Source organism: Fonsecaea pedrosoi (assembly GCF_000835455.1).
Source record: "Fonsecaea pedrosoi CBS 271.37 unplaced genomic scaffold supercont1.9, whole genome shotgun sequence".
NCBI lineage: Eukaryota > Fungi > Ascomycota > Eurotiomycetes > Chaetothyriales > Herpotrichiellaceae > Fonsecaea > Fonsecaea pedrosoi.
The window spans coordinates 700813-726577 of record NW_013550607.1 but is presented as its reverse complement, the minus strand read 5'-3'; the positions used below and the strand labels follow the sequence as shown (position 1 = coordinate 726577).

The 25765-nt window shown below is 52.7% G+C and overlaps 10 protein-coding genes across 10 annotated transcripts; 5 read left to right on the top strand and 5 right to left on the bottom strand.

Moving 5' to 3' along the window:
• Positions 1 to 1622: 1622 nt before the first annotated feature.
• On the top strand, positions 1623 to 2596 carry Z517_12364 (uncharacterized protein; the record flags this gene model as incomplete). Its single annotated transcript, XM_013422778.1, has 2 exons — positions 1623 to 2114; positions 2171 to 2596. 2 exons carry the CDS (start codon positions 1623 to 1625, stop codon positions 2594 to 2596), a joined length of 918 nt encoding a protein of 305 aa, XP_013278232.1.
• A 1655-nt stretch (positions 2597 to 4251) lies between these two features.
• Z517_12363 (uncharacterized protein) lies at positions 4252 to 5304 on the bottom strand (the record flags this gene model as incomplete). The annotated part of the gene is made up of 5 exons (XM_013422777.1): positions 4252 to 4446; positions 4499 to 5028; positions 5082 to 5132; positions 5185 to 5204; positions 5261 to 5304. The coding sequence occupies 5 exons, from the start codon at positions 5302 to 5304 to the stop codon at positions 4252 to 4254; spliced, it is 840 nt and encodes a 279-aa protein (XP_013278231.1).
• An 890-nt stretch (positions 5305 to 6194) lies between these two features.
• Positions 6195 to 6764, bottom strand: Z517_12362 (uncharacterized protein; the record flags this gene model as incomplete). The annotated part of the gene is made up of 1 exon (XM_013422776.1): positions 6195 to 6764. The coding sequence occupies one exon, from the start codon at positions 6762 to 6764 to the stop codon at positions 6195 to 6197; it is 570 nt and encodes a 189-aa protein (XP_013278230.1).
• Positions 6765 to 7132: 368 nt separating this feature from the next.
• Z517_12361 (uncharacterized protein) lies at positions 7133 to 8434 on the top strand (the record flags this gene model as incomplete). The annotated part of the gene is made up of 1 exon (XM_013422775.1): positions 7133 to 8434. The coding sequence occupies one exon, from the start codon at positions 7133 to 7135 to the stop codon at positions 8432 to 8434; it is 1302 nt and encodes a 433-aa protein (XP_013278229.1).
• Positions 8435 to 8646: 212 nt separating this feature from the next.
• On the bottom strand, positions 8647 to 8973 carry Z517_12360 (uncharacterized protein; the record flags this gene model as incomplete). Its single annotated transcript, XM_013422774.1, has 1 exon — positions 8647 to 8973. One exon carries the CDS (start codon positions 8971 to 8973, stop codon positions 8647 to 8649), a length of 327 nt encoding a protein of 108 aa, XP_013278228.1.
• Positions 8974 to 10455: 1482 nt separating this feature from the next.
• On the top strand, positions 10456 to 11694 carry Z517_12359 (uncharacterized protein; the record flags this gene model as incomplete). Its single annotated transcript, XM_013422773.1, has 1 exon — positions 10456 to 11694. The coding sequence occupies one exon, from the start codon at positions 10456 to 10458 to the stop codon at positions 11692 to 11694; it is 1239 nt and encodes a 412-aa protein (XP_013278227.1).
• A 163-nt stretch (positions 11695 to 11857) lies between these two features.
• Z517_12358 (uncharacterized protein) lies at positions 11858 to 12362 on the bottom strand (the record flags this gene model as incomplete). The annotated part of the gene is made up of 3 exons (XM_013422772.1): positions 11858 to 11922; positions 11983 to 12133; positions 12282 to 12362. 3 exons carry the CDS (start codon positions 12360 to 12362, stop codon positions 11858 to 11860), a joined length of 297 nt encoding a protein of 98 aa, XP_013278226.1.
• Positions 12363 to 13180: 818 nt separating this feature from the next.
• Positions 13181 to 17750, top strand: Z517_12357 (uncharacterized protein; the record flags this gene model as incomplete). The annotated part of the gene is made up of 2 exons (XM_013422771.1): positions 13181 to 13446; positions 13502 to 17750. The coding sequence occupies 2 exons, from the start codon at positions 13181 to 13183 to the stop codon at positions 17748 to 17750; spliced, it is 4515 nt and encodes a 1504-aa protein (XP_013278225.1).
• A 2591-nt stretch (positions 17751 to 20341) lies between these two features.
• Z517_12356 (uncharacterized protein) lies at positions 20342 to 22901 on the top strand (the record flags this gene model as incomplete). The annotated part of the gene is made up of 2 exons (XM_013422770.1): positions 20342 to 20491; positions 20583 to 22901. 2 exons carry the CDS (start codon positions 20342 to 20344, stop codon positions 22899 to 22901), a joined length of 2469 nt encoding a protein of 822 aa, XP_013278224.1.
• A 1269-nt stretch (positions 22902 to 24170) lies between these two features.
• Positions 24171 to 25584, bottom strand: Z517_12355 (uncharacterized protein; the record flags this gene model as incomplete). Its single annotated transcript, XM_013422769.1, has 2 exons — positions 24171 to 25342; positions 25401 to 25584. The coding sequence occupies 2 exons, from the start codon at positions 25582 to 25584 to the stop codon at positions 24171 to 24173; spliced, it is 1356 nt and encodes a 451-aa protein (XP_013278223.1).
• Positions 25585 to 25765: the final 181 nt, after the last annotated feature.

Sequence of the window (25765 nt, the reverse complement as noted above, 5' to 3'; positions counted from 1 at the left end):
AGATCCAAGACAGGAGTCTTTGAAGACACTATCGTCCACCTGTCCTTGGCTGTCCACGGATCATCGTGGGATACGGGACTTGCCCAGGCATGGCACATTCCTATACCGAAATTTGCGTCCGACGCTCCCGAAATCAATCAAGGCCGAGCATAAAACATGGCCAACAGGTCCCTGCAGCAGATGAACAGATAAGCCGCTAGGACGTTTTGAGGATGTGTGTGACTCTGTGGCCATAATATCATAGTGTCATGGTAGATGCAACCGCAGCTGTACAAGCTTTTTGTCCAAGAGGAGACCCATACATTTGAAGGCCAATGATTTGTCCACCAGTGGACGGACCAAGATGCCCTCAGAGGGAGGGGGATTTCATCTCTCCTATTAGTACAGACTTTGCATTATCCTTGCACAGATTGGCCAAGCAGGATGCCCAGCAGTGCCAGGAGAATTCCAGGCTGGTTGCTGAGCCTTACAGAGACTGATGACGCACCCTCGACGCAAACAAGCCGGTGAACAAGGCGATGCCGAGTATGTCAGCACTTGGACGTTGTAACAAATCATGAGACTAGAGAGGGAAGATGCTCTTGTAAGTGATGTTCAGGGGGGGGAAACTCTCGACAGCAAAGGTAGGCTGCCATGGCTGCTAGATGGACGGTTGTCTATGAGATGGGAATGTCTTAGGGTTGGGAGAAACTCATGCTGCAGAAGCAAACATTTTGTATAGGTGAAAATTCTTCAGAAGAGTGTGATCCATTGAGCAGTCAAGAATAATTTTTCATATCCCCCTCGCACGTTGTGCCGTGCTTGGTAGCAATTCGAAACCCCCTTTGCGTCAATAGTTAAGTCCGAGCTCGGCAATTGCGGATATGCACGTGATCTTCTTCAGGGAATAGTTTTTTTGGGCTCATTCAGCCAGCTCTGTATTTTTCCCACAAGCATGGGGATCTTGGTGGTGACGAGGCTCCTCAACGTCGTTCTGTGGTGGACTGGAGAGGCGGTGGTTTCCTCCGGGCCTCGCGTTGTGTGGCTGGCCAGGCAGAGGCAGGGTTCCACAGTGGCAGCCGTAATCACGCCCTATCATCAAAGGGCAGGTCACGCAGCAAGCCGGATGCCAAGAACGCAGGGAGGCAGGGTGAAGTTCTTCAATTCTCCTCGCCCTGGAACAAAATATATCAAATACACAGTGTAGCAAACCGGCAACATGCAACGGAAGAAGCAGCCAGCGACGCCCACCGGTCTCAATGACGCCGGCACTCGTCCCATGCAGACGCTGTCAACCGTCCTCTGGTCCCATGCATCAAAGGCCAAGATGTGCCTAGAGAAAGAGCCAAGTGCCCAGATCTTGGCCGGGGCTCGAGCAGCGGAAGTGGAGGATTTGAGCCGGATTGAGCGAGCAGGATGATCAGGACCAAGAAGATCGTGTCTCTTGTGTTCTTGGGCGATTCCCGCTCTCTGGAATCATGTTGGTATTTCATTATATCCTTGCTCCCCATGTCCCTTCCGCTAGATCTGGTCAATCTGCACCTGCCCTCGCAACTCGTCCATCGCTTCACCAGCTGCTGCTCCTTTCGCCGCTTCGGTGATGAACAGGACCTGTCCCACCAGAGTCTCTTCTGCCGACCAGAATGCCATTCGAGCCGGATCCCGGGACCATGAGACAGACGTCTGCGCATAACCCAGCCAGAAGCAGTCCAAGCTTCCCACAGTCGGAACACCATCACTACCCAGCTGGTCCTCCACGATTGCAACAACCTCCGATTGCCTACGTCTCTCCTACTCTTCGAACGCCGACCACACCTCATCCGAAGGATCCTCTCCGATTACAGACCTCTATCTCTAGTGCGGAGTCGGGGTCGACGCTGGGAGCGGAATACAAGCCATACCTACCCTATAACCAGTACCAATACGGGCCGATAGCAGAGAGGGGCTTGCCTCAAGAGACGATCAACAGATACTCGCCCGCGGGCTCACAACACTCGGAAAGTGGTGCTAAGAGAAGCAATCTGGGTGAACCACCGGTGATTGAAGACAATTCGGCCGTATTCCGCTACATCCAAGAAAAGTCCATTGAAGCAGAGGAGGTTGAGACAAAGGATGACCATGCGCTATGGATTCTGGTAAGATACCCTCCTCATTCTGTCGATTTCCCCCCGCCTTTATTGACTTGTCTCAGATGTGGATGTCGTTCCTCGACCCATTTCACTGTTTATTCAGCTGTATATTCTCAATATTCGTCGCTCTGGTCATCATAGTCTTCGCCCCCCTCAAACTATGTCGCAAAGAATGCTCGCCCAGTATATCTCTCGTCCGAATTATTGCGCCAGTCTTCCGGAATCACCTGCAAATGATCTTTGCCAAGTCTCTGGACGCCGCTCATACCTTTGAGTTCAGTCCGGTGTGCCTAGTCCTCGTACACATTGCGTCTCCTCTCCTCAGTGTTGGGAACGCCATTGCGGCCTGGATCATGGCTGTATTCTGGGTCTTTGCCATCATCATGGGGAACCCAGATGGAACCGAGAAACGCGATGACGGGCGCGCCTCGGTGCTCCTGTTGAGGGATTGGTGGGAGAAGTGTCTCCTTGTTGCTATACGCAAATAAAGTCTTACCTGCTGTATTGGAATCCGACTGTTACGAAGGCACGATCAGATGGCTATTGTTTGTTGTTTATCCTTCAAAAGGGCGCATGTCACCCCTGCATATTGGCGTCTTCTGGGATTGCATAGAAATCGGGAATGTTTCACCTTGGTGGATCAAACCGGGGCTTTTGCTCGAAAGTCAAGAGGCTTGAAGAGCATCGTGCAGCCGATCAGCTTCCATGCTGCTGGCGAAATTTCACAAGGTGTGGTGCTGCATCATTTCCCTTGACTGAGGCTCCAGCTTTGGCCGCTCTGATCCGAGCTACCCCGCGTTACCTCTTGGACTTTTTTGAGGTTTGATTTATGGAGTGTATGGTCGGGTATAGGCGTGTGCCTATCGGTTATCTCGTGTGGCTTCTGTTCTTTTTCAAGATCAGCGAATGGCGTTATGGGACATTACTAGGGTACGTATATGGTCCTGTCCAGGACGTTCCAAGGCTTCAGGTACGCCATTGTCAGATATCTCTAGAGGAATACCAAACAGGGAGGAAAAGTTCCTCCTGCTTCGGATGTTACAGAGTTTTTGTTACAAGTGAAACACGCTTTTGTTATTTGCCTAGTATCCATCGTTGGGACCTCCACAGGCCAATGTCGTCCTTGGATCGTCTAAAGACAGGTATCTGTCAAACAAATATGTGAACCGGACATGTAGAGCCACGCTGGCCACATGTATATTAGATGTATATTCTCTTCTACTCCCCACCGCCCTTGATACCTCTGCGAGATCACTCGTTCTGTGTTTCCGGTAGTGACTGAGGATATTTCCGCCACGTGGCAGGTGTGCCAACTAACGAGATATATGTAGTATCCCCGAAGTAAACCTGAAGACCTTGGAGACCCGTGAGTCTGGGGGCCTCGAGACATGGAAACATATAGAAGGGACATGACCCGGCCATGTCTATGTCTTCCTTGCCACATCCACGATTCATTATCGTCCTCGCATCTATGGTACGGGTTCACTTTGCAAGAGGGGAAGCATGGCATGACAGATTCGGGTCTGTTGTGATGATATGTCCGTTCTGTTTAAGTACAAGTACAAGGTACAAGTCCCTGTACAAGTCCCTGAACAAGTCCCCGGGTGGGGGTGAGAAACCGAAGATGAGAGAATGGGAACATATGATAGTAGTAGATGAAGGGCAAAGAAAAAGATTCGGAAGAAGAGCAACAGAAGAAAAGAAAGGGCAATCCACAGCCCAGGCGGTATGGGATGCCCTCTCTGGCTGAGTTTGCAGGGCGTAGCATGCAGAGCCTTGAACGAAACTGGACTGATCTCGACTGTGGTGTGGTTGATCAGAGCCGGGTCAATTATTGCTATAGTCACAGCAGTACAGTACCAGTTGCGCGGTGTCATGGTTGTTGTGCCAAAAGTTCTCTCCTTTTCCTTACTGGACAGCCCAGTCAGACCTGCGCCGATGCCACCCATACCTCCCTTGGCCCTAGGTGGACGGACTGGGCAAAAACGAAGACGTGCTTCTGGCTCATCGGCCATGGACCCAATCCCTGCCTTTGGGTTGGGCCACAACGCGATCAAAAGGACGTGGAGCAGGAGAGAACAGCATTCCCATCAAGTTTCATTTTCAAAGTCTCTGCTTGCGCCGCCCGTGTCCAGCTTTATTCTTACAGGTTGGTCAGATAGTCTTCTATCTCCTCTTTGCTGAGTTTGCGGAACCTTGGGCCGATCGCACCATCGACGCCCTCGTATCCGAGAAGATGGTTTGCAGGCTCGCCCACAATACCGATCTCCACCGTGTCGCCGTTCATTTCTCCCTCGATGGTCTCCTTGAGTGTTAGAAGCGCGATGTGAATGGCATCCTGAGAAACTGTCAGTGTTCCTGCCTCGGCACGATTCTGTACGTCGACTCACCTCCAACTCCAGAGAATCATTGTATCGCTTCTCTAAAAAGGTCTTTGCACTTGTTGCACTCTTTCCGATGGCCGTGGCCTTCCACGGGAAATAACTGCCACTGGGATCGACCTGGTAAAGACTGGGTCCGCCCTTCAGAATGCCACCCGTTTTCCTGCTCGCTAGCTTGGCCTCTGCTTCGGTCTCTCCCTCTTTTGCAGCTGCAGTCTCTGGCTCGATCCCGTCATCCCATCCAGCTATCAATAAGCTCACACCGTAGGGCCGTACACCGCCAGACTGCGTAGCTTCTTGCATCACTCGAGCCACATCCTGAACCAATATCCGTGTTGGAGGGTATTCATTGTAGATGCGCTTGTAGTTCGTGTGTGAGACTTTGCGAGCTTTGTCCACAAGTACTCGGTAATCCGGGCCCATACCACTATATACCATACCGATGTTGGGCGTGATGAGGGATACTTTCGACAGGGAGGGAGGATCGATTAGAGGTGATGACGACTTCTTCTCGGTCGCGAGAACGATGCCATTTGTGGCTGGGATTGTCCATCAGTACCATGTGCAGAGGTGTGGTTCAAAGCATCCGTACCTTTTATGCCTAACGAGGTGACACCCTGATTTACTGCGTTGAGAGCATATTCTGGGCGAAGAGTGAGTACAGATCGAGTCCGCTTTTCCCAATATTCAAGTACCTATCTGGACGAGTTTGCCGCTGTCTCGGTTAGCATGGAAGATTCGTTGCGCAAGTCATAGACACGGGCGGCATACCTGGGCGAGAATGTGGTGAGGGAAAACGAGTATCTGTCGGCCATTCTGGCGTTAAGGTAGAGGAAGCTCGGAAAAGCGTTTTGGTTGCCCTCGACAGAATGTTGGAGGGTTTCGAGGAGGAGTACAAATTGTAGGAGGAACAGGGCCGACTATGCAATATTCACGGAGACAAAAGGTCAAGCGGACGAGGACCAGAGACGAGGCTGCAGGTCAATGGCGCGTCCAGGTAGGAACAGCGGATCATGTTATTTACTGTACCGTATACGGTAGAGCGTCTATGCGATAACGCAATTATGCCAGCCTCACCGAAGAAACACTTGCACCAACTCGCTAGATCTCTAGCTAGTGTGATTGCGATGTACGCTGCAAAAATGTAATGTACTCGGTAACCCGTGAGCACTGTTCTACAAGACAGTCTCGGACAAAAGCAACCTGAGACTTTGTCCACGGGATAGATTTTCAGATTACATCCCCAAAGCACCAACATTGGAAAACGCTCGGGGAACGTCTCAGGCCTCTCAATCTCTACCTTGCTGACCAGAGGGAACTAAAGTCTTTCAGCATCTGTTAGACCTGAGAGTCCAGCGCCCACAAATCACGAATCCTTTCTTCTTAAAGAACATTTCCATTGTGCATCACAAGAGCCTTTGCTGACCTTGGCTCCTCCCAATTTGTCCGAGATGAGGTAAATTCGATTCAGCGTGAACCCGACTGTCGTCCAGAGATGTCGAATTAATTTCCAGATTGGACCGATATACTCCACAATGTATTTTGCTTTCCTTTACTCCATCGCTCGGAAAAGGGATGGAGACATCCTCAGTGCTGAAACTGCTGAAAGACACAATGACCAACACCACCTCTCAAGAATGCCTTGGACAGACTTCAAACTTCGTCAAAGACCAGAAACGACGTAAGACTGTTCGTAGTATTCATCTCACTCTCCCAGTTTTCCGCCTGTTCCTCTCCTCCTCTCACTCAACCACCCACCTTTGCCCTCGCCAGCCCATCTCTTAGCACCTGTCCAGAATCTCACTAGGCTCTCTGCTCCAATGTTGTCGTTTTCTCTGTACAGATTCGCGATATCCACATTCAAAGGGCTGTCCAAACCCGGAGAAATAAGCAGCTGTTGAATAGCGCCCATGGTAGTGCTCAGTGTATACGAGGGTGCCCAATGTTCGCCGCTCAGCAATGTCAGACAAATCTCTCCCGTGGAGAAATGCACGTTCGGGTGGCATATGGGCGTGATGAATTGGACTTTGGGAGGGGTGAATGGGTAGGTCGGAGGCACGGTGATGGACAGAAGCCATAACCCGCCGTGATACGGCGAGGCGGGGTCTCGAGGACCTTTCAGGACGGCCTCCCACTGGAATAAATCTTCCTCGTTGACGGGACCGAGGTGAAGGACCGCTTCGTTGGGCGAGGATTGGAGATCTTGCAGTTCATGAGTGAGCCGTTTGAGGGTGTTGGTTGATGAGGATTTGCCGCTGCGAGGGGTGGATGACATTGCGGCGGATTAAATAGGACTGTCCGGAGGGTTGTGGGTGGTGCTAGGAATCTGTTGCAATGGACGATTCCAACGACGTAGAATATGGTCACAAGAGGTAGATGGTGTCTGGTGGTGTCCAGGTGGCTGGTTGTTTTGTCCAACAACAGCTCCGCGCATCACTCAGCTCAAAGCAGCCGAGGTTGTGCCTGGAGAGTTAACGACGCCACCAATTAAGCGTCAGTTTCGCGGGGGTGGACTCGCGACGCAGCGCGTGTCACGCCCCTAGATTTTTCGGATCGTCCAGGGGCCATGCGAGATCTGCGGAGTGTGCAACCTTGATCACTTACCGTCATTCCCATTTCTCTGCGCAAAGAATACTGCGCAAGATGCGGACATCCAAGATCTCGCAAGAAACCACACGAATATTCAATGCCCTATCCCCGAATGCTCGCGTCGGTCGCACGACAAGGAGTTCCAAACGACTGGCTTCCTTTGCGCTGGGTTACGATCCGAACGTTGAGGCAAAAGAAGAAGATGAAGCTTCAGTGCATGAGACGAGTAAAGGTGTCACCCCGGCAGCAGATATCGAGGACGCTCTAAGCACACCACCTCGCTCAAGCAGAAAGAGGAAGTTTGACGCTGACTCACCGTTCTCTTCGACTCTTGTTACAAGCACGAACGAATGGACCTCGCCACGCAAAATTAAGAAGGAGGAAGAGGATGGTGACGGTGACGAGGCAAAACGAGATCCATCTCCTAGTGGGCGGGCGAGATCGAAAGCAAAGCTTCCAGCACGGAGGACAACCTCGCCGTCAGGGACAGTGCGGATACATCCTCCCTCCAACTGGGCCGAGATATATGATACAGTCAAAGCTATGCGCCAAAGAAACCCAACTGCTCCGGTGGACACCATGGGTTGTGAAGAGCTCTTTTGGCCTGCCGCTCCGCCACGAGAGAAACGCTACCACATCTTGACAAGTCTAATGCTGTCCTCTCAAACAAAAGACACGGTGACAGCAGTCGCGATGCAACGCCTACACACAGAATTAGTTCCCCGACCGCCCATTGTGAATGACGAGGCACAACAGTCGACCCTCACAGTCGAGAACATAATCGCCTGTGACCCAAAGCACCTCGACAACCTCATCGGCAAAGTCGGCTTCCACAACAACAAAACCAAGTTCATCAAGCAGGTCGCCATGATCCTCAAGTCGGAGTATCACTCGGACATCCCCAACACGATTGAAGGGTTGGTCCGACTTCCAGGAGTGGGCCCGAAGATGGCATACCTCTGCATGTCTGCCGCATGGGGGATTGATGAAGGGATCGGTGTGGATGTCCACGTCCACCGCATCACCAACCTGTGGGGATGGCACAAAACCAAGACACCGGAAGAGACGAGGGCGTGGTTGGAAGGATGGCTGCCCCGCGACAAATGGCATGAGATCAATAAGATGCTGGTGGGTTTGGGCCAGACGGTGTGTCTGCCTGTGGGGCGGCGGTGTGGTGAGTGTGACCTTGCCGGAACAGGTCTGTGCAAGGCAGAGATTCGAGGTTGGAAGGCAACGGAGAGGCGAGTAAAGAAGGAGAAGGTGGAGGTAGACGTAGAAGGTGGCACTGTGGTCTTGAAAAAGGAGGTACGGGGCAGTAAGAGGGTTGAGATCGATGAAAAGGTGGAGGAATCATGATGGCATTATTGAAGAATGGCAAGTATCTCTTTACCCTCCAAGACTGAAAAGACCGGCCACCCCTGGCGATTTTGACCGGACATGAACACATTATCCCTCTCTTCCGAGCCCCAGTGTGGTGCCTCCAAGACATGCATTCACCGAGAATGCATTGCATTGGTGTGAAGTGCCTCGCACTCTTGGTAGCAGGTTGCTGTTGTTGTATGCGCCACTCATGCTTGATAAGCTGGAGGTGGCTCCGAATTCAAAGGCGCATAGCCCTTGTCGAGCACATGTGCCCGAGGAGGAGATTTGACTGGGCTGTTGGCGAGGCTCTGAGAATTCCTGTCCGAAGGTTGAGCGGAACGACGAGGACCCTGTCTTCGTTGCTCGCGGTCCGGTTTGCGCTGTCCTCTCGTCCGTGCATCAGCTAGACAGAGAGAACCTATCGCCGTGATGACAAGGACGACGATGATGCAGATGCTGATGATGCCGGTGGTGCTGAGGGTGATGCCACCGTTGCTGCTTGAGAAGTCGCGTTTGTCGAGGGAAATATACATTCTGGTGATGGATTTGGAGAGTGTTTGGGAATTCTGGAAAGCGTGTACAGAGTTTACTTGCATCGTCTCCCGTGCCGTGTGCTCGACAGAGACATATATATCCTTTGCCGCATTCTGGTGGCTACGCCTTGAAGCGCCCACAGGCGTATGGTAAGGCTGAATTCAACGGGGCGTGGATTTGGGCGGAGCGGGTGGACCAGGCATCACACTAACCTCGTCCGGTAGCTTCCCGTTCACAAACGGCAATCTTGCATGGCTTTGCGGCTGTCATTAAACTATCGACCATTGTTCGTGATGGTCCCGTCTTGATGTCATGCATATACAAAGTGTATCGCTGTTGGTTGGTCGTGTGATAGCAACCCAGGATGGTAAACAAGGCAAAATCCGCACCTGTTACGCCTGTTGATAGTTCGTGGTACGGGACTCAATGCGTACCATTTACAGAATTTGCCTCGAGTAGATATGCCTGCACTAAACTCCAACATGAGTAACATTAGCCTGCAGATGAAGTCGAAAAGACACGAGAGCCAAGGCGTGTAAGGTAAGGAAGTAATAGAGAGTGGACCGCAGCGGCAGCACGGGCGGCAGAGAAGCACAGCCTCATTAGCCCTGTGTACCGCTACCAGCGATACGTCGTGCATCTATAAAAGTCAAAGGGCCAGTCCCTGGAAAAGCCCACAAGAAAGTACGGCGGCAGCCGATTTCTCTGAATTGAGGTTCAAATGAAGCAGTGGTGTGGATTGAAATGCTTCCAAGGCTAATTTTGTCTCCATCAGGTACACACACGATTGGTACTTGCAGCGAACGCGGTATCGGAACAACTGGATCGAGCATGACGATGCCCACTGGGTGCTTGCAACTCAATATTTCCTTCTTTTTTTGGTCTACGGTGATTGTCCATCTCTTGAAATGCTCAGGGATTTCGACACTGGCAAAACTATTGGATGTATGCAGGTCGATCACGTGAATAAGGATGGACTTTTCAAAGCACTCGGGTCAGGGGTGTAGAGCCGCTGCAACATGTGGTATATAATTGATGCAACAGGGGGACAGTAGTTCATGATAGGGACATGCTCAACGACCTCTGTATAGCGGGCACATGGATAAGACGTCAGGCGTATTTGCACGGCCGAGTATGGACAATGTCCACTGATAAAAGCGGCGTGGTCATGGATCGTCGCAAGGCTCCATGTGGCAGGTGCAACAGTCCCTTGGTAAAGCGGCCGGAGGGTTTCGCCCTGCGGACCGCTGACAATCTAACTGCTTGCCTGTTCACACGGAGATGAGGTGCGTGCACTGAACCCAACAGCTGCTCATGATATCCTTTTCTCAGATGATTCTATATGGCGGGTTGTGATTGAAAGCAAGAACTTCATACTTTCTTTTGTATTCCTGAGCGTCTTCCCAAAGTTTCTGTTCCTATCCTTTATTGCTGTATCTGTTCTTTGTCCAAGTCGTTCTTCCGCAACCCATCTGTCCACTATGTCAGGCACGAAGCGGATCGAGAAATGGGAAATCGACCGATACTGGGAGATCTTCTCCTCACTAGTCCAGCAACCTGCCACACCCTCTTCGCGCCTGACGAACCAGGCCGCAGCCAACGTCCTCCGGAATTCGCAGCTGCGAGATGACCAGCTCGAGCGTGTATGGGATCTTGCGGATGTCGATGGGGATGGCGAGCTGGACTTCGAGGAGTTTTGTGTCGCCATGCGACTCATCTTCGATCTTGTCAACGGCGAATACCAGGATGTGCCGCCCAGCCTACCTGACTGGCTCATTCCCGAGTCCAAAGCCCACCTTGTCCAGGCGAACCGGGCCTTGACCGGACACCAGCAGGCGCAGTTCGATAGAATCGAGGAAGATGAAGAAGACACTGGACTAAAGGATGGTTTCGATTGGTACATGAACCCTAGCGACAAGCGAAAGTACGAGGAGATCTATTCTGCGAACAAAGACCGGAGAGGGGAGATCAGCTTCCAGAGCCTGCACACGCTCTACTCCAGCCTGGATGTGCCGGACACAGATGTGCGGAGTGCGTGGAACCTCGTCAACACGAGTGGTCGAGATACCATCTCGAAGGATGCCTGTCTCGCGTTCTTACACATCCTAAACTACCGTCACGAAGGCTTTCGGATACCGCGTTCTGTGCCACCGAGCTTGAGGGCGAGCTTTGAGGGGAACAAGATCGACTACCAGATCGATAATGTCAGACACAAACCGAACAAATACGATGAAGAGACGTCTACAGGGCGAAAAGCCAAATTTGGAGACGCTTATCTGAGCCGCATTGGTGGAAGGGGCGGCTCTTCCTACCAGCCCAAAGGTACCGACTTCTCAGACGTGGTGGAGGATGAGGAGCTTGAGAAAGTCAGACTTCTACGCGAGCTGCGCGAGCTAGAATCCCAGCACGAAGCGGCGATGGCGGCCTCGGAGCGCAGACGGAAGCAACGATTAGAGAACGGAGGCCCTAGACAACCAGGGAAAACGAATTGGACGCTCGTGAAGCGCGAGGCGCAGCAACTGCTGGAGTACAAGCAACGACAATTCGTCGAACTCAACTCGGAACAAGGGAATCAATCAGGCAGTGATTTGAAGAGGCTGAGGGATGATCTTGCACTGGTAGCGGAGCAAATAGACGGTCTCGAGTCGCACTTGAGGAAGCGGGAGGCAGATCTGGAAAACCTTCGCAGAGAAATTGAGAACGAGAAGGCGAGCAGGTGAAACCCGTGCAGGCTGGGAGACAGGCAGAAATGGAGGGATACAGTAATTCAGACCGCTTAAAGGCACCATTGGTTCCTCTTGACGAGGTGCTCTGTACATGTTGTACACATTTGTACTGTCGAATGCGATTTCGGGGAAAACAGAAGACGCCTCCGTGATCTGACTACCTATCGGTCCGTACTTTTCGTAGCCCGTCCGTGTTGAATGTGTCGCCTCTCTTGAAGTTTGCTAGATTACCGTCAGTATCACTGCTTGACTTATCTCGCGACCATTGGAGAATCGACCCACCATCAGCTTCTTCCCAAGCTCTTCCGGCGCCGAAGCCGGTTCCAAGCCATACTGGCCACGCTCTTCTCTTGAACAACAGTACTGAGAATATGACACCGAACGAAAAGCCGAGCGCGGATCTGATGACCAAGGACGAAACTGCGCGATCCCACTGCGTAAAGTGTCAGCAATTTACTCTTTAGTACTCTGAGTGCTGAGCGGGAACGGGACGAATGCTGTATCCTGTCCGCAGGTTGTTTCGCGAGCATGTTCTAGGGTGAGGAGCTTCGAACCACCACCAGCCCTTGTTGTACACATACCTTCTCGTTCAACAGAGCTTCGCTCACTGGTCTCGATTTAGCCACCGGTAAGGGAGGGCCTGAAACGTTGTCGTCCGGCATCTTGGAGAACTGCAAGGGTTGTTAGTTCAAATGGCCCGAGAGGGGGAAAACGCACACGGTACCTTTTTGGTGATCCAAGGATATGTGTTGCCTCGTGGACGTGAAAGATGAACAAAAGGTTTACGAGCTGTTGTTCAAACTGGGGGGAGCTTTTGGCAAACTGCGCAGTTCGGAGCGGAAACAGCAACCAGCTCACAGAAAAAAGGTAAGCCAATCGGAGCCTGGCTTGGCATTTCTCAATCCTCTCGGAAGACTACGAGCATGTATTTTATCAAGAACAGGTGACTGGGCTTGAGGTAGCATTCTCTCGCTAAAAATCCCTGACGAGGTTGGTTCGGAGACGGTGGTCACGACGCTACCATTCTTTGTCGTTATCGTCTTGATGGTATACACTTTGAAATGTACAACATGCCCGGATAAGGACAGGATACCAGCTTCGTCTACTACGATCAGTCCTTGATTGATTCGAGATTGATCGCTTCCGCAGATCTAAGTCTTGTACCGCTGCAAACAGTCGTTGGAGGAAAACACTGCATCATTTGATATGCTCCATTCAAGACTTGATGGACACGGCGATGTACAGCCTAATCATACCCGTAAAGCAGCCAGGGTCTAGTCCTGAAAGGGAAAATCTCCCTAGCCGTCCGCCATATTTCTTGGCCAAATTTTCCAGATTCAACTCGAGCTTCGTTCATCGCAGAGTACTCCATAGTATTCATATGTCCCGTGAAAATTTCCGCTGCCGAACCATGCAACCATATCCGTCAAAGTCAGGTTTCTGCCGTCATGTGTGCTGATAAGAGTCCCTCACCCTCAAGATGGCGAAGGAATCGTTCGAGGCCCAGATGGCCGGCTTGGAAAAAGCCCAAGGACAGCCAGAGAAGATATTAGAAGAAGCTGCCAGCATCCTGGGGCTCAACCTCGAAGCTACTATTGCACAAGGCGCCACAGATCCCATATTTGAAGCGTCTCCCGCATCGCACGGTTTTAAAGAGCAATGGGTTCTGCGCTGGCTCCTGAAGAGACTGGGAGCCTTGGACAAAGCGAAGAATGGAGAAAGCAAGATCGGGGCCTCTCAAAAAAGGTATGAGACAAACATTTTGCAGTATCGATTCGATCCACATCTAATGGGTGTCTAGTTTCGTCCTATCCCCGAAGTTCTGGTCCCTCCTCCTCAATTTAATTTGCTCAATACCTGGCGATGTGTGCTCAGATATTCTTCTCGAGCGAGACTTCCCGCGATTTCTGGTTGGCTTCAATCGAGAGCTTCTTTCCCTAGAGACTCGACTCAGTCCGATCGCAATGGAGGACAGTGATCTCGAAAACGGTGGCCGTCCAGCCAAACGGAGATGCTTGTCCCCGTTAGTGGACGACCCATGTGCAGTGCTCTCCCAGCAAAAGTTGCTATGGTTGGCTTTGCAAACAGGTAGTCGTTGTGTCGGCTCGTCTTCTACGTCTTCCACTCCTCCCCGAAGCGCAACTCGTACCCCTTTAACAAAGACCGCATCGCGGACAGATCATTCCGCCTTACTGGGTAGCTTGCTTGAGCTAGTGGCATGTATCCTTGATCAGAGCATTGGCACCCTAGATCCTTCTCTCATTTCTACGATACTAGAGACATTACTGTCCTCTTGGGACGCGCTTGCCCCTACCTTCCAGAAAAAGGCGGATGTGCAGGACGAGGCTTTCTCCTCGCACTGCCTTCTCCCCTGTCTGCGTCTGGTCGACATTCTAGCCAGACCGAAGTTCAGCCAGGGACCCTTTGCGCAATCCAGAGCGGCGCTTGAGCGCCTGATAGCGCTACATGTCGTCTTCCCCCTGCGAGCATTGTTCAACGAACAATTCACCAAGAAATGGAGGGTCGTAACGGACATTCTGCTCTTCGAGCACATGGAAACTTTGCTAAAAGCATACAACAACCTCATTATTTGTGCAGAGAACGAAACATCTCAACAGTTCGGGCCGAATTCTGTCCTAGGCATCAAGGAATTCTCCTGGATTATCCTCGACGTAGCTGTGCGCTCGATGCCCGTTTTAGACTTCCGCAGGCGACAACAGGAGCAACCGTATATCGACTCCTTGTTTATTTGGCTTGTTCATATCACCTGGCCACGTATCCCGCACATCACATCAACTGGAGTCCTCCAACCACCTCCTCCTCCCCCTGGCTCAATTGCTAGTGTTGAGGATACGTGGGCGCAATCAACGGAGCGTCTGATCGAAGTTGCTCACAAACGAAAGCTGCAACTGGGCCTGCAAATAATTACCTACGTCATTCAGGCTATGTTAGCTACAGACACGGAATCGGTGCCCTGGAGTCTTTTGGCCACAACTATTCAGCTGGATGTGAACATCCTAGTATCGCACTCGAGACTCTCCACTTCCACAACCCTCTTGGAACAAGTCTTGGACCGGATTGAATCAAGCACTGTCTATGAAACTGCGTACGACCTTGTGCGAGATCAAATTATTCGGCCCTTGCTCCGAAGCTTTGCCCGCTCCAGAGATCTGGATAGTTTCGTTATTGGCTGGCAAAGAATGCTCGCTGAAGCAATAAGGGTCCGTTACACGTCGAGACACGATCAACAAGACTGCTCTGCTGTGTTGGCTTGGGAGGACGAAGACGTCTTCGACGAATTTAAACCTCTCGTCGCTGTATATGCGCCACCAAACATGGGTCAGCGGATGCTCGAAGGCTTGATTGAGCCCATCGCCGAAATCGCCGACAAGGTTGGCTCTACGGCGGAAGTCTTTGCAAGGCTGGCTATCTTCTGCGCCATCCTGGAAAGCCCATTATCCGAAGTCAGAAACCCAGGGTTCGACCAACACCAACTGGTTGTTCTATTACACGGGGCAAAGAATGCTCTGTCTCGAAGGTCGGACTATCAAGGCCAACGCTGGAGGCTGTGGAGACTGATTGGACTTGTGGTGCAATCGTTAGATGGCAAGGCGCTGCCTGCTGACCTCGAGTCGTTGCTAGACTTTGCCAACCACTTCGTGTCTCTGCAGGACATTCGGAGCTTTCAAGAGGCTGACACAGGCAAACACGTGGCCAGGTATCTTGAATGTCTCGAATGCTTTTCTCTCCTTGTCCAGTTGGCTTCGCAATCGAAGCAATACCAACCAAGACTGGAATCAGAGGCGAGTCATCTAGCAGATCTGTTGCAGCGCTTGAATCAAGATCGTGTAATCCTGTGGGATGGGCGTCGCTCCAAGTGCAACAACGTCCATGATCTTGTGGCTGCGTGCGTTGGCAGACTATTACAAAGCTCCAACTTGTTCTCAATGTACGCCGAAAGCTTTGGCGCGTTCATCCAGGCCTGCCTCGAGAAGGTCTTCCAGCTTTTGCAACAAGATTCCACAAGCGATGCTCTACCAGCTTTGCACGACCTTCTGCTGGCTGTGTTGGAAGTTGAGGACATTTCTCGGACTCCGGCTCTACGACGCTTGATTTTCGAGTGCATTGATAAGAACCTGTGGTCGACCAGTGGAAGCAGAAAGGTTTGCATGAGACTTCTGCATCGCCTGTCAATGGAAAAGTTGAGCAAGCCAATGATCAAAAAATTCGTGGCTTCGACACTCCGTCGGCTTTTTGACGAGCCGAAGCAGGCAAAAATCGAGACCATTTCAGACGATTTGCACCTCTTGACTCGGCTCGACTCGACATTCCCTGGTGCGTTCATTGACTACAGAGAATGGCGCAAGTGGACTGACTTTGTTGTGGTTGTCCTCCAATGCGATGATGGAGAGTCTTCGCAAGTAAAGCTCACGGACAGCCAGACATACGTGTCGTCGTATGTGACGGCCGGACGCATCTTAGCCCAGGTCTTCCAGTCAACCTTGATACGTAATCTGACCGTCTCGAAATCCTCCGCGACGGAGGCCCTGGCTTACCTGGTAATGACTGTTCAAAAACAAGAGGCTCGCAGAAAGGGCTCTGTTCCACTCTCCTGCTTGCGGATTTTCTTCGATTTCGCCTATCGGTTGGCCAGCGCACTGGACGGCGAACACCAACGAAAGGACGTCGAGTTCTTACAAGCAGCCCTTGTAGCGCGTGTCAGAGAAGAATCTGACAAAGCTCTTCCTGACGCGGCAAACTCGGCGAATCTCCTCAGACTACAGCCAATTGTCGACGCGCTCCAGTCCCTCGAAAAAGCTGGTCAAACCAACGAGTTGCGGGATATTGTGTCGGCTATCCAGGAAAACCTCGTGCATATCGAAGCATACACTGGGCAGGAATATGCTGTTAGGCAGAGTTGGCGGATGGAGCTCTCTCTGCGACGTCAGTGCACGAACTCTCCATTTGCGCCACAGAAACGACACGTCCAAGAGCTGTCCTCGTTAATCACGCCTCTGGCCACCTACACCAACGAGAGCGCCGCCGCTCTTGCTGCTGAAGCAGAGATATTCGTTTGCCAACTCGAGCCGGCCAGCTGGCCTGCGACGCTGGAGTTTCTTCTCAAAAGGAGCGAGCAAGTGGAATGTCAGCCAGCATGTGCGGTGTTTATGGTTTGCATCTTAGGGCGTATCAAGACACAACACATAGTGCGATACCCGACGTTGGCTCAGGGTCTAGCGCAGGTGGTGTGTATGAACACCGCAACCACGCGACTCAGCACCACCGGCCTCCTTCTTGCTTTGGAAAGTTGCAAAAGTGCACTCGAACTTCATCCAATGGTGGTGAATCAATCAGTCCTGGATCGGCTGCTGGCATCTCTGCACGCCGTCGCCTCTGCGGAACCCAACGGAGCCCGATCTCTACAGATCAGAGATCGAGATACTGGCCCCACACCGGCCAACATTTATCGACGGATATGTGGAGTCATTGGAGCTATACTTGGAAGACACCGCAGACGCCTCACCGATCGTTATCATCTGTTACTCCCGATCTTACAAAGCCTTCTGCGATGCCTGTTTTGGCCAGGTCAGAGAGCGCTGGAAAGTCACCGAGGCAGCAGTGCGAATGCGATCAAGTGCTTCGGCAGGTCACTGCCCACGTGGCTGCACGAATCTGCAGAATCCCTGCCGCAGTCCTCGGCCGAGCAATTTGCTCGTCTCCTGTCGTCAATCTCGAATCCCACAGTGTCGGCTGCACGATTGTCCAATAAGCGTGGCCACAACGAGCTGAATGATGTCGTGAATCGAGCCCGGAAATTGGCAGGCCAGCACATGCAGTATCTCGTCATGGAGTATTGTCGATGTGTCCTTGATGGGCAAATCAACCCGTCAATCAAGGACCAGTTGATGCCAGGGATGTATCGAGTCATGGACGCCCTCGACAGAGACGTCATGAGGGCCATGAATGCAGGTCTAGATCCAAGCAGCAGAACTATATTCAAGGGGCTGTATGACAGTTGGGTACGGTACGGCAAATGGGACAAGGGTTAGATGGGGTGTGCCATATAAGATCAACTCTCTCTCTGCAGACGATGCCTGATGAAGAAGCACCGTGCCAGCTGAGCGATGTGCGCGTCACTGGACACGACAGATGTGAAACTCTGCGGAACCAAGGAAAACCAATCAACCCAGGTCTTGAATCTTGACTAAATCTCTAGCCATCGATTCCGGGGTGCCATGCTGGACGAGTTGTCAGCCGGGATGCTTCGCGAACCTAGAATACTGCGGTATGGTTTCCCTCCCGCATTCCAAAACCTCAACCCCACTGCTTGCTGGACAAATAGATGTTGGTGTTATCGTACTGGAGTGTGAGATGAGGCCGTGGAACCAATTATATACGCAGACTCTCACCCCATGACCAGTTCACGGAGACTAAGGCTGCAAAGGTGGCGCCCACCGCGCACTGCGCTACTCTCCTATAAGTCGCCATGAATTTGAATTTCCGTTTGTTTTTCTTTTCTCTCCGTTCCTTGATGCTCCTCTGAATCACCCGGAGCTGCAAGTCCGTTGCAGACTACAAGGTCATTCGCAAGGCGCAGTGAGTCGCACATTCTCGGCTCGAGTTCTGCACACGTTGGTCGGGCGCAACACGAGACGGGCGCAGGGCAGCACAGCCCGCTCTGTGGGACAAAACACAATCTGAATACTGCGACAGCTGATGCCCATCACTGCCACTACACTGCACTGCACCTTACTATTCGCCACTGTCTGTGACTCTCTGCTCGTGTATCAAAATTTGTTCGAGACGGCGGAGCACTGACGACAACGTTAGTCATGACCTGAATGCCAGCACACCACCTCTGCTTCTCTTCTCCCTGTGTCTCGTTCCATTTGGATAAGAGCTTACTGCTGCTCTTCGCCGTTCTCGTTCTGGCATCCCGACCATGATTTGTCGAGTCCTGCTGTCTCGCAGACCCGAACGTCCCTGCCGACGAACAGCCTCGCGCGTGGCACCCGTGAACTCTGTCATGCGCAACTGAGTCACTGCAGCAAGTCCTGCACGCTCATCAATCTTGTGACTCTAGCGCAACAACGTATGCATGATGAGACAGCCGGGGGCCCGTCCAAACGGGCTATTCCAAGTCGGTGAGCTTTTCGGGATACCGCAGACCCAACAACAGAGAATTCAACAATCTATTGCTCGACGTACCCCGGATTTGGATCTGGCACACGGGACGACACGAGCGACTGAACTCACTTTTTTGTTTTCAGCTGCGGACAATTGGGGCCACGGTCTAGGCTTCGCACGCCGCTCGGCAGCGGGCAGCGGGCAGCGGGCAGCGGCCGGCTTTTCCAGACGAGTGGGAAATTGCTGCAGGCTCAGCGGTTTTGAGCAACAAAACCGGGAGAGTCACACTGCACAGAGACCGTGGCGGAGCTGGATGAGTCCACGTCGTCGACGACCAGACTCTTGGGTGGCACCGTACCACCCTGGAAAGGAGAAGGTATGCGGCTCTGCGGAGGTGCTGCGGCGTATCGTGACTTTACGAGGACATGCTTAGGCCAAGAGGATGTGGACTGGACTAGTCGGTAATGCGTACTCGGTACCTCGTAGTGGTATTGTCTTTTCAGTGGAGGTCCTGCAAACGACATTAGCTTGGAATTGTGCAATCAGGCTGGCCATACAATGGGTTTGCACTGGGTACCGAGTATTACATAGTTACATGTTAACATCCTATTTAGTTTGTACCGTAGCAAGATGGGGTTTAATAGGCGAGGTAGGTAGGTAGGCAGGCAGGGGCTAGGCAGGCAAGGCAGGGTTGGCCGGCCCACCATTGTATCGACCAGTAGGGGAGATGTTTTGACACCGCCACAACCGAGTCCACTTCATCGTATGTGCGCATGTGTGGACGTGCGTGTGCGGCTCTGCAGCCTAACTAGGTAACACCCTGACACTCTGATGGGTGTCTCGTTTTGATTTGTTCCCAGGTTCATTTTCCCTTTTCACCACCTTCCAATGTTCTCTTCTGCTCTCGTTCTCTCCTCAATTCAACCAATGATCCATCTTCTTCATCTCGATTGTCCCAACCTAGTTTTCTAGCTTTTTTCCCCATCCGCATATACCTGAAACCCAGGAAATGCAAAGACAGGAGCACCGGGCTTAATGGGATCTTTTCCTGCCTTAGGCCTGTCCCGAAACTAGTCTTACACAGCAGCTTACTTGTAGTCGAGCGAACAACAACCATGTGTCAGGTTCCTTTTTGGAATCGGGCTCCGTCTCTTCTCACCGTTCCCTTGTTTGCTCGCCACGAATGTCCGGGACGATCCATCGACAGGGTGGGCCACTGTGAGGCTCTGTCTTAGTCTAAAAGATGCCCCCCCTACCCTAACCCCATAGCTTCCGGCTTCTCATATTTACATCCACGACTAACAAGGGAAACATCACATTTTCAGCCTCATTGCTTTGCCCTGCTTCTGCTCCTTCCACGCGGTGCCTTGGATGTGATAATGGTCTTGTGTTCCTACTGTTCTCAGCCTCTCTTGCTCTGCTACCGTCGTTCCCTCATGCTCACGTCAGAGGTGATTCCCATCTCTACACCACTTGTTCTGCGTGGCTGCCGTTGCTGTCGTCGACGAAGGGCATGTTCTCCCAGTTCGTCCAGTTACCATTCGATGTGCACCATCAAATCGCAACCAGGCTCGACGTGCGGTCGTTTGACAAGTTGGCAAAGACGTGCAAGTCTCTGCGGCGACATCTCCAGGATGAGAATACCGCAAAGCATGCCATCCAGGTAGGCTCAATTCCACTCCTCTGCCTGTAGGGGCTTTCGTCTATTCATCGGTAACCGAGCCCTTCCCCCTTCTTGGCTGACCGGCAACCAGGCAAGTCTGCGACATTGTCTCTGGGTACAGCTCGCCCTGTCTCCCGCGGCGCCCGGTCCGAGACAGACGCTGTCCCGGATCATCGACTCTCAGTCGGCCTTGCAGCAGGCGTTGCCCTATTCGGCATGTATTATAGCATATGCCAGCAGCTTTGCGTATTCTTTCGGCATTTTGTGCTACACGACGGCGAACGGCCTGCGGATTCTGAACTTCAACAGCCGTCGAGCGACCGAGAAGGTGCTCGACAGCAGCGTCTTTGCCCGGGAGATCAGCGTCACGACCAGGGGAGAGGACAAGGCTGTAGATTTGCAGTCGATCAAGTCGGTCCAGGTGCAGAGTTACGCGGCGGGCGTGGTGGTTCTCCTGTGTGATTTCGGGCCTTTTGGCCAGTATATCTTTGCCTTGAATATAGCCGACAATAAGACATCGTCCACTCGCTTGGAAAATGGCGGTGGCGGCAGTGGGGGACGTCACCCGCGTGTCCGGCTGTGTATCCCCATCCGGTCCAGCAACAAGCTGTTCGTCCGCAATAATGACCGCTTCGTGGTGCTGGGCTCGCACTCGGCGATGGGCAGCCACAGTCATCACGAGTGGTTGCTGCACGTCCACAGTCTGGAGACGGGCTTGTCGGTGACGGGGCAGCCACTGCAGCTGCGGGACTTTTACGGGTCCGAGATTGGGTCGACGGCCTGCTTCACGGTCCACCAGGACGAGTTCTACGCCATCACGAGCCAGACGAGCTTCGAGAGCGAGGAGGTCGACTGGACGAGCTACTACAACGTCATCAAGTTCCGGCTGGACGATCCGGACCCGGAGCTGACCGTCCAGCGCATCTGGAGACGGCAGCATCTGGAAGGTCCTATCAACGACGCGTGGAACGACCTGGGCTTCCAGATCGACCACTCGACAGGCGAGCTTTTGGTCGTCGAGGGCCGCAAGGAGTGGCTCAACGGCGGCAGCCGCTCCGTCCGGACCTACTACACGCAGCCCATAAGCCGCGCCGAATTCAAGGACTTGAAGACCGGGTTGCGGCATCCGCCCAACGACCGCCTCAGCGTCACGCTCGACGAGCACAGCAACAGTCGGTGGGAGGAGCCCATGGTGCGCATAGACAGGTACGTGCACGAGGAATACCGAGTCGATGGCACTAGTGAGCCCACGCCCAAGGAATACATCCGCGCCAGGACCAAGTGGAATGGGTATTCATTCAACGCGCAGGCCTTTGTCGATCTCGTGACGGACGAGGCGACCATCGAAGGCGAGTGGCGGCCGCGGCAGCGCATCAAGTTGCGTGTGGCCAGTAGACAGGAGATTAGCCCTCTGGTCGAAGACGCGACAACCATGACAAACGGATCTGTGGCTCTCGTGCTTCGCAAGCGTAGGCGCGATCGCGAGGGCCAGGAGATCGAGGACGGAGAGCGCGCCTACACGCCGAGCAGGATCTCTTTGTGGCCCCCAGACGACGCGCCCCAGGGACTGCACGACGTCCTCTGCCCTGAAGGCCGAGCAGGGGACGTCAAAGCCATGCTGGGAGACGAGGGCATCGTGTACATGGCCGGTCCCCCGCGTGAGCCGGGCTCAGCCGAGCGGGCTCTCGTCTTTGTGTGCTTCGACCCGACCTTTGGTTTCGAGGGGATGCTACGGCTCGATGGCAGTCCAGCTTCGCCGAGATCAGAAAGGAAGAGAAAGGTGACGGCGCCCTGCCACGGGGTCAACGAGACGCAGGAATCTGTCAGTTTAGACGGGAGGGGGCAGAGCCAGCACAAGTTCGACGGCGACCTCACGGACCACACGAAACGGCTGAAGCTGGAAGCGTTGCTCAAGCTAGGGGAGACGAAACACTCGACTTCTTCTCCATCACGGAGTGACGAGCAGGAAATTTCTGTCCTCCCACAAGACCAGATAGTCGAACCGGGCCTGAGCCTCTATCCAACTCCCGTGCCTGTCTCGCCCACCAAGGAGTTCTATTCTACGGCGTCAGTGCCCTCTGGCCCCGTCGAGTTACCATTGACGGTGCAGCCCCAGACGTCCTTGCTGGCCGGGATCCTGAAACCGAACCCGACGCTCGACTCCAGAGTGCCTCAGTCGCAGCTACAGCTTCTGCCCTCTCCGTCGCCCTCGCCCTCGCCGTCTCCATCACAATCCGCATTTTCCGCGCGCCTTTCCAAACCCCTACAAAGCCCGTGTCCCCCACGGCAGACTGGCCAAGGTCAAGCCAAGGGCAAAGGCAAGGCCTCGGCACCACCTCCCGCAGGTCTCCAGACGTGGCGGGAAAAGGCAATGTACATGTCCATTGGCAAGGGATACTGGCTGCGCTGAGGTCAGGACCGTAGACACACTTTGCATATCTGTCTGCCTGTCTGTCTATCTATCAGACAGCGCCACAATATGGTCTCCACCACCACCACCATAAAGGAGTCGGATGAGGCTCTTCTCCTGGGTGGAATAACCGTCGAGTTCAACTCTCGATCTTTCAAATACATGAATAGCACACGTAGACGAGCGCACACACACACACACACACACACGTATATATACATAAGTAAGGAACCGAAAGTAAACGCACGGACGGGGAGTGAGAACGAGTAGAGTTACACGCAAGGGACAAGGGACAAGGGACAACTGTTATCGGATTGGAGGATTCCTTTCAACATATATCTTTATTTCGTCTTCTAGCCTACGGTGGCTTGAAACGTATTTATTGGTCGATTGGTCGGTTAGTTAGTTAGTTGGCTGTTTGGGTTTCTCATATATTCGAGTTTCAAAAGTTTCTGTCTCTCATCTCATCCTGTTTCTGGTAGTCTGGCTCACGTTCACGGTGTGATCTCCTTTTTCTCAGTGACTCCCGAGAGAGGGGAGGTGCGGTGGTGTGAGGTATGATGCGATGCGGTACCGTGGGTTAGGATGGGGGTGTGTGTTCCTCTGAAACAAAGGTGTCTCGCTTACGAGGCTGCACAGGGGAGACAGACAGACAAACAGACAAACAGACACAGAGAGAGAGAGAGGAATAGAAACCCAGGACGCGACGAGGCGGTTGAAAAACTACAGCTGGCCGAGGGAGAGAGAAAGAAACGGGAACACCCATGAATTGGAAGCGAACCTCTCACAGAGTCGTGGATGAGTGGATGGGTGGATGGATGGATGGGATCCGTGTGACAAGTACATGTATATTGTAACGCGAGCCATACCTCTGAGGAAGGCCTGCATATTCAAAGGTCTGCACAACAAGTCCCCGAGTATAACAGCTTCTTGACCCCGTTTATACACACGCCGTCCCCTGTGACAAGCCATCCCCGCCCATGCATGAGTTGCCCTTCTTCCCGGTGGTGGTGGTAAAGCTGCAAGGTATGGACCGGACATTGACCTCTCGATTACATTAGAGAGTTCAGTCCACGGCGTTTGCATGCTGTGCCAGACTTCGCTGGTATCTCGAAATCCAATATATCAGACACATCCACGGGTTACCTCCAGAAAATGCTTTTGACGTTCCTCCACAAAGCATTGTCAAAGGCCCGAGAGATAGACGAATAGGGTCAGAGTCTTGACAGCGGAGGCTTTAGAAATGCAGGTTGTCAAATGGACATTTCTCTAATTTAGGCGCACATAATTTCCTGCGCGTTCTGTGGTCAGCTCTTCCGGGTCATGGCTTCTGGAAATTGAAACAAGTTCAAGGCTACACATACCAGGAAATTGCCCTTCTCGTCCATTGACTCGCCCCGTCCACCACTCATTCTCGTTCTGTGTCCTCGATGTGATCTCGATGATGTCCCCGGTCATGAAACTGAGATCTCCTTCTGCTTGCGCCTCGTAGTCATACAAGGCTGTGCAAGTCTCGGCGTTGGGTACACCGCTGAGACGGCTTGGTTTGGGTTTAGGTGGTGGAGGCTTGCCCTTTGCAGCGATGGCCGCATTCAGAGAAGGACTGCCTATTGCAGGGCTGCTGGGCAAACTTGATGAGCCAGTCGGAGAGTAAGGCGGGGGCGGGTTGGAAACGCCGTCCTCGAGATGACTTGTCCTCCGACTTGCGTAAGAGCTTTTACCTGCTTCCGCTTCCTTGGCTTTTGAGAGCCCCAGTCCGTATCTCGACACTCCACGAGGTTTTACTCCACCTGTGCTCTTAAAGTGGACGATCGAGAGCGCCTCTGCGCGTTCCTGAACATCCCCTCGTTTCATCTCGAATGCCTCCTCAATGTCCAGATTGAGGTTGAAGTACCCGATATTGATGGCTTGCATCTTTTCGTGGAGAGTGTAGAAAACGTTGAGCTGCATGTAGTAGAAGGACTGGAAAAGAGGCCGGATAAATTCGGCTTCCAGCGCAAACAGCTTGGGCAGTTCGTCTTTGAGCAAGTTATTGAAATATTCGTAGTCCTGTGTAGCTTGTTCGACATCGTTTTCTGCCTTGAAAAGAGCCTTTTCGTCCTTGAGGGTCTTGTCTTTCTTGTCCTGCAGCTTTTTGAGGGTGGCTCGGTGTCGGTCAAAGTCGAGCTGTTTGTGATCGCGTTTGGTATTGATTTTGCGGATGACCTTGATGACTTCGAGTAACTGGTCAGCCGGCGCTATTACTCGCTGCTCGATCATTTCCAACTCTGGCTGCAGTGTGGCTTGTAGTTCGCGCACAATCGACTCGTACTCTTCGCAGGCTCGAATTCCTTCCGGGTTACCTTCTGGGATGAGCGAGTTGGGGTCGGAGACACGGCCCGATATAGGCTTGTAAATCTCCTGGATGGCTTTCGAGAATTCGATCTGGTGGTTCAGCATGCCTGGAGAAGACAGATGTGAGAACAGACGTCAACGGACAGAGGGTCGTCGAGGATATACCATTGATGGCCTCAAAATACTTTTTCGACTCGTCGTGCAGCTTCTTGGTCTCCTTCTCCAGCTCCTGAAAGCGTCTCTCGGCATCAATGTAGACTGCATCTTTTGTATTGTCGCCGATATTGAAGCGCTGCTTAAACTGTTGTGGGGCTCGAGTTATACTCTTTCCCACGCCTTTGAGACTCATTCTGCGCGGTAGTTCTCACACAGGCGATCAGGTCTGTTTCGCTTTCTTCGGTGGGTGTAGAGGTCTCGGAATGGGTTATCCAACAATGCCGAAAGGTAAGGAGGGAGTGTTGCTAAAGGCGTCGCAGAAGAATGGGGTGGAGTGTATCCGGGTGCCTAAAGGTGGTATTAATGTACTTTGT